Source organism: Andrena cerasifolii, chromosome 2 (genome assembly GCF_050908995.1).
Source record: "Andrena cerasifolii isolate SP2316 chromosome 2, iyAndCera1_principal, whole genome shotgun sequence".
Taxonomy (NCBI): Eukaryota; Metazoa; Arthropoda; class Insecta; order Hymenoptera; family Andrenidae; genus Andrena; species Andrena cerasifolii.
In genome coordinates, this window is record NC_135119.1 from 3,231,424 (window position 1) to 3,245,782 (window position 14,359).

At 37.1% G+C, this 14,359-nt stretch overlaps 1 protein-coding gene and 1 long non-coding RNA gene across 2 annotated transcripts in view; one reads left to right on the forward strand and one right to left on the reverse strand.

Annotated features, from left to right (window-relative positions):
- LOC143378562 (uncharacterized) overlaps positions 1-14,359 on the forward strand; it is a 397,603-nt gene that overhangs the window by 241,659 nt on the left and 141,585 nt on the right. The window lies entirely within an intron of this gene.
- Positions 1-14,359, reverse strand: part of LOC143378497 (cholecystokinin receptor type A) — a 222,906-nt gene that overhangs the window by 20,801 nt on the left and 187,746 nt on the right. Inside the window, exon 7 of the mRNA XM_076830295.1 lies at positions 6,897-7,124. Within this exon, the coding sequence (XP_076686410.1) occupies positions 6,897-7,124 (228 nt within the window). The remainder of the gene's footprint in view (positions 1-6,896; positions 7,125-14,359) is intronic.

Sequence of the window (14,359 nt, forward strand, 5' to 3'; positions counted from 1 at the left end):
CCCCTTGATTGCGAGCAGACCAATTCCTCAATTCAAAGTCTGTCTTAATATTGATCAAAATCATGCCGTTCAGCAAGTAGTTTTTTCATAACTTTTAATATTCAATATTTACGCCTAACGCTTTCATTTTTAGTGATATGAGGGAATTCTAAGACAGTCATTTAGACCGGTATCAATATTACTTTTCTTCTTTTTACATAGAACATTTCAATAAAAGCTTATTTTTTTAAACTTTTTACTATAAATTATTTTATGCTTTTTAGTGTAAATATTGTATTGTCATCGGAACTGTGCATGTATGTATACAAAATTTCAAGTCGATTGAATATGAGTAAGTGAGTCAAAATTAGCTTACAAATTTTCACCCCACCAAACTAACCAACTCCCAAGTAAAGCTAAATAAAAACTTGTAAAAAAAACAATGATACTTTGTAGTTGTACGCTGCTTGAGATAACTAGGGGATCATGATTCACAGCAATTCAATAAAATGATTGGAGTTTCAGTGCTGAGGGGACTACTGTACCAGGTGTTACTATGAAGTTTTGTGCTTCCTCCGTAATGTGCTGCAGTTATGGTAGACATAAGGACTCAAATGGATGCTGCTTGATCTTCTACCGTAATTCACCGCTGTTCTTAGGATAAAGTAATAGGTATCATTGCGGCGGGTTAAAGTAGGATGTAACATACAATGAGACGAATGTGTCACGGGGATATGTTGTAAGATGGGTCTTGTACAACAAGCTTGGTTTATTTACATGGAAAATAATGACTATAGATATTGCAGTACAAAATTGCAAGTGTCGTTTGAGTATACATTTTTGGTTCAAGAATAAATACTAAAATAAGTGACCGCAAAATGATGCGAAATTTGAAACACTCTTTGTATAATGCACTGTCAGCCATTTCTCAATAAATTATAAGACTAGAAATTTTGGAACATCAGGTAAAAAGATTGGGGAAAATGTATTCGATATTTTATTTTCCTCCTTTGAAATGACCTATTTCAGTTATGAATTGGAGAATCTACTGTGTTTTTCAAAGGTAATAGTAATATTTAAACGCTCTGTTCCTTGTGACTGCAGAGTATATAAAATGATTTTCCAGAAGTTATGTGAACATTTTAATTGGATACATAAAAGCAGGATAGATATGATTTTGATATTTATAATTTAAATTGACTATGACATTTGTGACATTCGAATATGAGCGCATATTAGCTCATTACATAAGTTTGTAATATTGGAACGGCTTCGATGTATACTAGGGTGGCCCTTATTTTCAACATTCGATTTCTTTTGCTCTCACTTCCTAGTATGCTTCCGTTTTATAAAAAAAAATAGTCCCTGACAAAGATTATTGCAATCGGACAACAACCCAGACCTCTCTATATTGAAACGTTATTATCTAAAAAATGGATGGAATCATAACAAAATTATATGTACAGTAATTATAGAACATTGAATGCTCTTTTAATATTATTTGAAGAAAATTTCGATAGGGCTTACCATTTTTCAGAAATTCTTTAAATCCAAATCATTGATGAATTCTAAACTTTAAGGCCTGGTCGGCACCCTTTCCTGTTGTCTGATTGCAATAAACTTTTTCAGGGACTATTTTTTATGAAATGGAGCCGTTCTGGGGGGTGAGGGCAAAGAAATACGAAAAAGAAATTTCGACATATGGTGATCATATTTTTAACTTGGGCGGTGTATTCAATATCGTAGATGTAGTGCCAAGTACGTCAGTAAACGTCAGTACAACTATTCAGTAAAGGTGAATTTACACTTTTTCACTTTGGATGGACATCGGGGATGATGAATCCACCGTGAATGTAAAGCACGGAAGCTGGAGTATTTATACTTGTTCAATGGTAGTATTCAATTCACTAGTTCTCAAAATGCCAGCGTGTGAAATAGCGTGTGCCGGGATTGAGTTAATAAGCTTAGCGGAAGTTTCTCAGAAGAATGTCGTAAGATATGAGAAACGAGAAAAAGACCTCTACCACGTCCAATGGTGGATAAAACCTTGGATTCGACGGCAGGAGCAATTGAAAGCATCAATACAACTATTAGTGGAACTTGCTGTAGAGTGTGGAAGATCCTGATAGCTACAGGAATCATTTAAGAATGAGTGAAGCTCAATTTGATTTTCTCTTACGGAAAGTTAGTCCTTTGCTACAGAAGATCGACGCCTTCTTGAGACGTTTAAACTTGTCACTGTCGCTTCACTACGTATGAATCATTTATTCAATTCACAGAAAGAGACTGACTCTACTTTATTCATTAGTCAGTTTGGATGTTCATTTTGGATGAAATGCAGATGAAAACAATCTTTACACTGTGGATGAATCCTCCGGGATGCAGATCTAAAGTGAAAAGTCTAAATTCGCCTTAATGGGGTGGCCTACCTAGAACGGTCAAAACAACACGCTTCTTTGGTATTTTTTTCTAGACAAACCAATAAACTTTTATTATTAAACATTAGTCTATTAGAAAGAGTACATCTTACGGATATTTCAGTAGTTTTTGTGGTAAAAAGTATTGAATGGTTTGTGAGTTATAGGTGATGCCCGAGACGTCCTTTTTTAGGCGCTTTGCGGTAACAACAGTAGCTCGGTGCAGAATCATTCAAAATTGAAAGTTCGATTTTTTTTTAGATAATATATGAAATTATCTATGCGCTATCGGGTCCGATTTTGGAAAAATTATTTTGAGAGAAAATGGCGGCTGGGCAAAGTTGAAGTGTCGATATATGGCAAAAAATCACTCGTTTTTCGAGTGTAAATGTTGGAGGTTGGAGATAGAGCAACATACATTGCGGACGCACCGGCAGTCGTGGAAGCGCTGCCTTGCTGTCGTGCGATTCCCCTCCGATAGCGACCTCTGGATCGCTCTACTCTCGACCTGACATCGCGACACGCACGTACCGTGCGCTCCAACGTTTTACTTTGTAATCTTAGTTTTGTTCAAACGTTTTGTTCTTAGTATTAGCGTTCAAACGCACTAGATCCGTCTGTACGGATGTCTACTGGAGGCAACTATACCCGCAAAAGCTTCCAATTCCAGGACGAAAGTTGGTTGAAACGGTTTGTTTACTACATTGCGTATACGTACACGCTTTTCCTAGCTTGTGTGAGCGTACGTACACATTCAAGGCCCGATGAGACGGCCCCCTTAACCTTTCGGTACTCGCGTCTATTTCGGTCTCGCGAGCACTCGCGTCGTGCACTGAGTGCACGGTGAAGTATTATTAAGAAAGATGATTAAATTCTTATGAAATTTGAGGGGTGGTTTCACCCCCTCAACATGCGAACAGGCCAAAATAAAAGGACACCGTTTCTTATTTTTCTGTCCTCTAAAATATATCCAAAAACCAGAAAAATCGAAGGCGAACACCTGAAAACCTTTAAGGGGTGGTTTCACCCCCTAAACATGCAAACAGGCCAAAATAAAAGGACACCGTTTCTTATTTTTCTGTCCTCTAAAATATATCCAAAAACCAAAGCAATCGGGGACGAACACCTGAAAACCTTTGAGGGGTGATTTCACCCCCTAAACATGGGAACAGGCCAAAATAAAAGAACACCTTTTTCTTATTTTTCTGTCCTCTAAAACATATCCAAAAACCAGAAAAATCGGAGGCGAACACCTGAAAACCTTTATGGGGTGGTTTCACCTCCTAAACATGCAAACAAGCCAAAATAAAAAGACACATGTTTCTTATTTTTCTGTCCTCTAAAACATATCCAAATATCAAAGCAATCGGAGGCGGATACCTGGGAATCTTGTGAGAACACGCCGGCAGGATACGCGGCATACTTTCGTTTTCATTCAATCAGAGACACTTCCAAATTGAATTTGAACCTGACAAGTACGTAGCATTATGCAAAAATGTCCGCTGGAAGAATACATAGGGATGTTGGGTAGAATAGATCACGGTAAAACGGTTTTTTCAGCCAAAAACTGACCTCCGTGCCCTGCGTGCACACGCGCGAGTACCGGAAGGTTAATGATCCATCTGTAGCAGCATATATAATGCATATTTTAACTAAACAAACATTTTTTTTTTAAAGTTTATGATGTTAATAAAGTTTGTGTCAAAGAACAAGTCTGAGCTTCAATTTATTTCTTTGTAATTACATGAATAACAAATGCTTCATTTTCGACCAAAAGGACTGCCTATTAGGCAGTGCCTAGTACGCTTAATGAGATGATAAGCTGCATTCGCATGACCAAGTATTGTTGGTTTACGAAATTGTAATTAAAGATTTTTTTCATAGAAAATCAAACCAATTTTATAAAAGAGAAATGAGAACCTTAAAAAGGCAGTTTCATAACTTAAAATTGCAAGGGAATCTGGTATTTCAGAAGCATGCAGTTGAGGTGGTTCCGATGATGCACCTATCTTTAGTTCCAGTAATGAAACGGGGCTGGGGGGGGAGGGGCAGCTCAAAGAAGTTCTGAGTTTTTAAATCATTCTACATCTCCGTGACACCTTGAAAGTTATTGACAAAAAGTTAAATACAAATCGCTATTATTCCCAATGCCCTACAACTTCATGGTACAGAATTGATAAAGAAAATATATTTTTCCAGAAATCACCTCCATCATACATGAGCACAGTCGGGGCCGGCGTCAATTGTGTGAAATGTGTGAAATATTCTACACTTGAGATTTTGCTGTGTGTGGAATTCCACATTCGGGAAATTGGATGACATTTTACTTGGCTCAGATTGTGAGTTAAAGATTTCTGCAATAAATAAATTTTGCAATAACATTTTTCTAGTATTGATAATAAGAGAGGTATAAGTGATAACGTGTTTATTCGAGTAATACAATAAATATTTCCAGTATTCTATTTTTCACAAATTCATTATTATATAGCATGTTGTAAGTTATTGAGAACCACGGTGCTTCGCATGTACATATATATTCTTTTTTATATATTTTACAGTTTCGGAGGCATGCATGATAGAAAAACTCACAATTTCTTTAAGGGGTCATGCTCAGTCAGGAGGCCGAAAAAAGGGTGGTCTTTGGAAATTTTTTACCCAAAAGCTATAACACATTTCTCAGAAAATCTTTTTTCCTTTCAAGGATTGCATCTAGTACCGTGCATCGTAATTTTTTCATTTAAAAATATTTATCAATAACTAAGTTATTGTCAATCACTCGAAGGTTCTCTAAAAAAAAGGCTTCTGCGGTGACCACTGCTGCTCGAAAGTCGATCATCTGAAATAAAAAATTCAAAAGAATTTACTTATTATATTATATTATCTAGTATTTGAACGAAGGATCTTTTTATCCGATGCTTAGTTTTCTTTTAATTGACGAAAATCAGGCATGATTTATGATAAAATTGAAACTTTTACTTTAAACATCAGCCATTTTTTCCCAGATCAATATTTCGAAAAATCCTTCGTTCAAATACTAGATAATATAATATAATAAATAAATTCTTTTGAATTTTTTATTTCAGATGATCGACTTTCGAGCAGCAGTGGTCACCGCAGAAGCCTTTTTTTAGAGAACCTTCGAGTGATGGACCATAACTTAGTTGTTGATAAATATTTTTAATTAAAAAAATTACGATGCACGGTACTAGATGCAATCCTTAAAAGGAAAAAAGATTTTTTGAGAAATATGTTATAGCTTTTGAGTAAAAAATTTCCAAAGACCACCCTTTTTTTGGGCCTCTGACTGAGCATGACCCTCTTAAGGGCATTCCCCGGTCAAATCGCGCGAAAGCATAGGTGACATTCATGATTTTTTCTAGAAAAAAGTATACAATATATGGGCCTAAAACTTTTTGCACTTTATTCTGCTACAAATGTAGAATATAAAACAATTTTTTTATTTCATTTTTTACCACCCCTGCCTCTGATATGCATTACGTGCTGCATCGTTGTAAAAAAAACTAGCCTGCACTATCGCCACGATAACTTCAGACAGGATCATCCAAGATCAAAAAACCAAAGATATTTCTTAATTACATAAGTGTGGTTCTCGCGCTACCCTGAGGCAGTGAAAAGAAACAACTAGGCGATGATTGCCAGATGTTTAAACGATAGAATCCCGGAAACAAGATTTTTTTCGCACAAAATTGTTTCGTAAAAAAAATCAAGTGTATGAAAATTTGCAATAGAGGGTAACGCGGAAGCCAGTGTAATTACGCGTAGAATCCCATTTGAAATTTTAGATTCGGTCAAGAATTGCATTTTTTATCGTGGCGATAGTACACGAAAAATTGTTTCGAGAAAAACGTACTTAAGTTTGACGCCGAGGGCGGTCGTCTAGTGCCGGGGACTTGCCCGTGAGCGCCTTATTTACCATGCGTTTATTCGATTAAAACAAAAATAGATTCTTTTTTTAGATCAATAAATGTATTATTAATTAAAAGAAAAATCACATTTCTATTTATTACACCTGCGTCACAATCCATCTTTAAAAAACACCTATTTTTAAGGCTGTCACGCTGTTGATATCCCTGAACTGCCTGTAAAATCTGTACCGTTAGGAATTTCGATCCAAGATTTCAACCGAACATTTTTTGGATGTTGTTGAATGAAAATGTGCAAAAAAAGTTTTCGATTTTTTGACCGGCGCATGCCCTTAAGGGATTGTTTCCACCCTTAAACTTGTTTCATTGCTGGAAAAGGAAATAGTTATGTTATTAAGCATCAGATGTTTTGTATTTCTGAGTTGCCGACCTTTCCTTGTTAACAGAAACATGCAAAATTATAATAGAAAATCGAGAAAAGTCGAATGTAATTGTTGAAAAAGAAGAAAACGTTGTTTATTCCCACGTAATATACACCTGGGCACATATACCGATGAAATCGTATTACTTGTGGGGTTACTTATTGTTAGTATAAATAGTATAAACGTTCACGTACCTTCTTTTTAGCTTCGATACTCTTGCCCATGTAGTTACTGCGTATCACGTGCCGCCTACCAAGAGGGCAGCTGGAATCTTGCTGTTCCTCACTGTTGGAGTCTTTCGTATTTCTCGCCACGCAGCTACTTCCATTGGTCCGAACCTTTATCCTTGATTCTTGAGGAAAATCGGCCCCGTGACATTTCCCAGTGAGGACTCTGGAGATTCTCGTTCGCGGAATACGTACCTTTTTAGGAAGAGCATACAAGTACTCGTTAATTTGAGGAAATGACATCACGTCGGAATATTCAATGATTCAACAGCCTTGCAATAGAACTTTCTCACACAGTTCGAGACCTAGGGTAAAGGACCCAATTACTGACAGCTAACCAATTACTGTCACCTTAAGCTATTTTATTTAAAATAACGAATAAATAAACGTTGTGAAGTCATACACAAAAATAATTATGTAATTCAACTTATAATCTATACTATAGATCATATATTATAGTTTATTTATTCGTTATTTTAAGTAAAATAGCTTAAGGTGACAGTAATTGGTTAGGTGTCAGTAATTGGGTCCTTTACCCTAATTCGTGATTTGAACGTCTAACGAACATTAATGCTGACTTGTGACCATTAAGAGTCTATTCTACTTCGCCGGTTGAATTGATGAATTTTTCAGGAATTATTTCATATTTCCATTTGTAGTATATTTCATATTTCCAAAATATAATTACAAATGTGTGGATTTAAGTCGCAATGTTTGTGTCTCAGTGGGAACCCTATGGAACACCTCGTCGGTGTCAAAATGGTTCTAAAATGATGAAAATAGAATGATTATGTCCTATAGCCATATGCGTATAAAGTTAACTAGAATTATTGATTTATCAACAGTGGTTACTAAATAGCGGCCTTGTAAAGAAAAAGTTCTGGATTTTCTGCCTATTTTTCGATGTTTTTTACGCATTAAACAAAAACTGTTTTTGATACCTGGATGATTCTAGTCCATTTTATGCGTACACCCCTATAAGACACTATCATTCCATTTTTATCATTTTAGGACCACTTTAAAGGGGGGCCTCACCCAGAAGCCACTAAAAATTTTGGGATTTTTTTGTTCGTATAAATAAAAATATTGGGCTTGGATTTTTTGCATAGTGTTAAAGCAATCTTTATTTTGATAGAAAAAATTTTTTTTATGGAAAATTGTACAAAATGGCGGCGGACAAAATAGCTTCCCGGAGCACTGCAAAAAAACTGGCCCACACTCCCGGAAATGCCTGGATCATCTGAGAAGGAAATACAACAAAGATATATAAACAGGAATATATTCTCTACAACCCAGCGTAGGATTTTTATTGATATTTCAATTATTCGATTTTTTACAAGCATTTCAGTGCAAATTTTTATGTAAAAAATTAAAGTCAATTCTTCAAACTGCTGCAATTTCCAAAATAATTCGAATTTTGACAAACTCCTACGCTAGGTTGTAGAGAATATATTCCTGTTTATATATCTTTGTTGAATTTCCATCTCAGATGATCCAATTATTCCCGGGAGTGTGGGCCAGTTTTTTGCAGTGCTCCCGGAAGTCATTTTGTTCACCGCCATTTTGTACAATTTTTCATAAAAATTTATTTTAGCAAAATAAAGATTGCTTTAAAACTATATAAAAAATCTAAACCCTATATTATTATTTATAGGAACAAAAAAATTCCCAACTTTATCTTTTTTCGGGTGAAACGAAAAAGTCAAAATTGTGTGAATGTTTTCTGCTAGTGAAAAAAACTTGCCTTTAATAATTCAGATTAAGTCCGCAAAAGCTAGATTTGGTAAAAAAAAATCGAGGTGCCGCAAGAACCTTGAAGTATTAGGTAACTTTTTATTTTTTAAATATATTTTTAAAGTTTTGTATGTGCTAATTATTTATAGTTTTAAGGGGTTATAGCTAGACCGACCACCGAAAAGAGTCAAATGTTTGTAAATTTATTTGGAAAACCGGAAGCCTTTATTTTTACAGAACTTTTTCCACTTAGAAGAGCAACATTTAAAGAACATTTAGTAAATTTTTCATAGAAAAATATTTGCGTTTATAATAATGTAACTAACGAGATTCAAGAAGCCTTTTTAAAAATTTGGTTGTGCGGCGAGCACTGCCATTCGGAACTAGATTATCTAAAGACGGAGGGAATTTCCGAAATATTAACTTAAAACAAAATAGCGGCTATCTAAAGTTCAAATCCTGATTTTTTTCATGCAAAAATCACGCGAAAAAAGTCGGGACTTCAACTTTAAATAGTCGGGGTAATAGTCTTCACTCGACAGTGAAGACAACGTGGAGTATGCTCAACATATGTCACACAAGTTGGCGTTTCACGAAAAAGAGACTTACCCGTTAAAAATTAATGTATTATACATGGTTTTTAATTGCAATATCTAACTGATTTTAAAATGAACATATTCCTTACGCGTGAAGCATTCCACTGAATATGTATATAACTTTCGTTTAACTCCTTTATGAAGCAGATTATGAATACACAGAGGGTATAATCGGCATTCATCCAAATATATTTTAACAAAATGATATGCATAACCCATGGAACCAACAAACTCTGATCTATAAGATAAACATTTATGGTGGCCACCGTAAACCTAAATATAATAATACCTATACTCTGATTAAGCCAATATCTTACTCGTGCATCGCAAGGTTACCTTCTTTATTGCTAATTCCTTTTTTTACTTTTAAAATTTTAGAAATTTCCTGGCACCGTTGCAGCGCCAAGAATTTTCACGGGCAATTTGGGGTAATGATATATATATATTCTTTAAGTAAGAGTGATGTGTTTGTAGGTCACGCCGCGTGTACGAGGATTAGCATACGATCTGATACGAGGAGGTATAAGATAAGGGAGTACGTGGCGAAAATTACAATGTGATAAATCCGTTGCACTCAGGATTTGCTACACGTCCATTCAACTTTGATTGCCAACAACATAACGTGTTCGCAAGGAACAGAAGAGAAAAGGATTAACAGGACACGTTGGTTTAAAAAGTAAATTCGCGTTGGAGAGTGCAAAGTGAATTCGTTTTACGTTTCTCGTAAAACGTGATAACTGTAGTTACTGATAAGGACAATTTGGTAGTGGTAATGTCAGTTTTAAATGAATCCATTAGTATTTTATTAATAATAGCAGTATTTAAATGGTTATGTTTTTTTTAAAACCTATTTTAAGATTCTGGATAGTTATACTTTCAGAAATATATTTTTCAGAAGTATTATTGTTGCTATAAGAAATTGAAAAGATACAAGTTGAAGCAAATTAAAGTAAATGCAATTTAAACACATTATAATTCTGAGATGTTAATATTTTATTGTCGCTTTTTACGCTGTAACCCTCGCAATTTTTAGAATTTTTCAATGAAATCTTTTTTACAATACTTCTAAGACTTGTGGCTATCATGAACAATCGAAAAAAATGTCGATATTTTCATCCCGAAATACCTACAGTGACTCGCATTAATATTCGGACACTTTTTAAAATCGCATAACTTTTTTAGAATTGGTCCAATCAACTTGAGTTTTTTTTTTTGAGAAGCTAGAAGGATTAGTTTGCTAACTGACGCGTTTCGTCGTTTTGAAAAAAAAATGTATTTGGTTGGAATAGCGAAAAGAATAGTAAAGGTCGATTTTTAAACTTTTTTTTTGTGAGCTGGTAATGAAAATTCAATCAGCGATTCTCGACCTTATTCGTTAACCGATTTTCTAAATACAGTCCTGCAAGAGGTAGTAGGGGCACGTTTAGCGGCCAGTACCCAGCAGGGTGTCGGGTAAGACCCCGCTGAGGGATTTCTCTCCTAAGTCACTATATCTCGGATAGGCACTATACTTGTTTTTTTTCGGACCGATTGGTTTTTACGGGTACTCAGCTCGGCTCGGCTCGGCTCGGTTCTTTAAGTAATTATTCCGATTCTAGTTGTTACAATATCGCAATTCTCTACATTTGTTCCATCAAGTTAAATTTCTTGGAGGCTTTGGAGACATTCGGCAAATCTAATAAAACACGAGCGTTTATCACCTACTCTTCTTGCTCCTTCTAACTACTTAACACGTTCAATGGCAAGGACGACAGTAGCTCGTGAGCCATTTCTTTGAGGCGACGGGACTTTACCAGCATGGGCTAGGAACAGCCTGTCTTTCCTTCGGTCGAGGGTCCCGAGGTCCCCTCCTCGGTGTCATATGGCAGGCAAACATTTGGTCTCCAGTACCCTAAGCACTCTCTGTCCTTTCAATCTTTAGCTGTCGCGAGCCACGACACTCTGTTTAAACTGGCGAAAATCGCTAGAAATATACGTTCCACACGTAGGAACGCGGTATTAGGGAGTCTCAAGTGGCGTTCGGTTCGCCGTTCGGTTGAGATCTGGATGCGGCCTAAACTGGCGACGATCGCTAGAAATATACGTTCCACACGTAGGAACTTGGCATTAGGGAGAATAGGGAGACTCAAGTGGCGTACGGTTCAGATCTGGCCGCGGTCTCAGGCAGACCGAATCGTTTTTCGAATTTGCTCCGGTCGACCAGCACAGTCAGGATGGCACAGGAAAAATAAACTTTTTCCTTTCGAAATCTACTGAATGTATACTACAGGGTGATGCTCCAGCGGCGCCTGCCAAAGAGATGCCGCCTGGTACCCCGTGGCGAGGACAAGACCATCCAGTGCCTCACCGAATTTGATGGCTCTCGACCTTCGAAAGGGTTGGAATACCATTAAAAAGACAGAAATGTCCAGGATTTTCGCATTTCTCATCAGATCTTTGCGGAAACGACGCCTATCGATTCCTTATGTTTCGCTGATGAAACTAACACAAAGAACGACATAATTAAGACCATAATGAAGGTAATTCCATGAAAAATCGAATTATATAATTTCAAGTGGAATTTGTTAAAAATAGTTCGACTTACATGAAATTTTTTGTGATTTTCATCCGAAAAACATAAGGAATCTATCGGTATCACTTCCACATCGATACAGTAAAGAATAAAGAATTTCTTAATACGCTGAAATGAATAAATTAATAACAAATGAATAATAATGTTTAACTAAACTGTAGATATCGTCACAATTTTTAATAGTACTATTTGTTTTTTCCTTATAATCGGAAACTATACATTTCCCCAACAAGCGATTTAAATCGCTTAAAGAGCATTAAATAAACTAATAAATAAACAGTTTTCAAATTTTTTTATAACTATTAAGTTGAAAAAAATTGAAGAAGGAATAATTTTTCATTTTATGTTTTTGGTGCCATTCCGATATCTTTTATAGTTTAAAATTATACAACACGAATGTCACTGACTATCCCTATCCCGACCACTGTGCGGCATCCGGCCCTGTGATGCCAGATCGGGGACGGGTTCCCTCGAGAATTTCCCCCACCTCGCGCATACCACGCCGGAGCAGCGCGTCCGTGAGCTCGGCGCTTCGGAGTCCAACTCACGGACATGCAGCTCCGGCGTAGTGTGCGCGAGGTAGGGGAAATTCTCGAGGGAACCCGTCCCCGATCTGGCATCACAGATCCGGCCGGCTTGCACAGTCCGGCTTGTGCAGGCTTGTGCAGACCTGCGCAGGCCAAACTGACAGGCCGGCCGAAGCGTGTGTGGCCGCCTTTAGTCGCGTACCAGATAAGTAAATATTTTTCTATCATTATTTTTTGGTCTATTTCGATTATTTAACGTCGATATTATTAATTCTTTCGTTTTTATGGATCAGTTGACATTTAAGAACATGGTGTAATAGTGTTTATCGTTTCAATATATGTATAAGCAGAATAGTCTCTCAAATTCCTATACATATACATACTGTTCTGGGCAGAAAGCCTTCGCGCTGAAGGGTTAAACGTTAATCCGCAAGGTAAAGCGATTATCAATTGCAATAGCATCGGATTTAACGTGCGCCACTAATCAATGGAACCGTTCCTACGTGAATTCTGGTGAAACTGATTGGAAATTGGCAAAACGTGTATTATACAGGATGGTCCACGCAACTTGTACACCTTGAATAACTTCTAAAGTATGCGTTGTATGAAAAAAAAAATAATATAAGAGTTACATGATTTAGAGGATGGGCACATTATGTAGTGCATGTACTTTCTTTACAGGTGGAGGCGTTTCGGAGAATTCAAGGACAACTTCATTATTGTAAATGGAATGCTATATTTGTTATGCCGCAAAGTTAGTTTTCAAGTAACCAAGCGATATTATTCGTTAATTATTCGGTTTAGGGCTAATAAAGATCAATTTTTTTTACTCAGTGTGACTTCCCGGCCCCACCACATGGGTCACGCCGCTTAGTCTCCGCCGGCGCCGCTAGAGGTCTACTCTTCTCGCAAGTCCTAGTGATCCTCTAGGGAGTGATTGGTATAACCGCAGCCATCTTGGAGCAAAACCGGAAATAAACATATTTATCTCTTTCTATCAGTATTACTCTCTCTCTCTCTTTCTGTCAGTATTACTGTCTCTTTCTATCAGTATTTCTGTCTCTCTCTTTTTTACAGTTTCTTTCTCTGTCTACTTCCGCTTTTGCTCCAAAATCGCGACAACCAATCAGCGACGATACACGTTGTTCCGATCACTCCCTAGAGGATCACTAGCAAGTCCTATCGTCCACTCTCGTTCGCATGTATACAAGTTCCAAGTTTATTTCCTCTAAAGATTGACCCAAAAATGAGGTCTGCTTTAACCTCCTTTTGGTCCCACCATTTTGGAACTGAATTTTGTGCGTGTCACGTCCCGGCCCCACCACATGGTTCACGCCGGTTAGTCTCCGCCGGCGCCGCTAGAGGTCTACTCTTCTCGCAAGTCCTATCGTCCACTCTCGTTCGTATATATACAAGTTCCAAGTTTATTTCCTCTCAGTCCCCGTGTGTCTGGGGCAGGAGCCGTTAGCTATAGCCGTACTGATGAGTCTGGCTGACGGTCCTAAGACGAAACACGCACATACCAACAAAAAAACACATCTTCTTTTCCTGCTCGATATTTAATGCCAATCCACCTGCCCCGCACAGTACTCCAAAAACCGTGACCGGCCCGAGGGATTACGGTTGCGCCGGAGGCGACGGAGCAAGATCATCATCCCTCTTTACGTTCCGGAATCAATCACCAATCGCCATCTCGGTTTCGGACGGTAACACTCAGAATTCAACATTCTTCGATATTTTGGCATAAAACATATACCATTCCATTTAAAATAACGAAGTTAACCTTGAAATCTCCGATACGCATCCATATTTAAAACATGTACATGCATTATATAATATAGCCATCCAAACCATACAACTTTTGTGCAACATTGTTTTTCATACAATGCATACTTTAGAAGTTGTTCGATGTGTGCAAGTTACGTGGACCAGCCTGTATATTCCCAACGGGACTATAAATTATGGAACTGTATACGAATGCGAAGAACAACGACTATATAT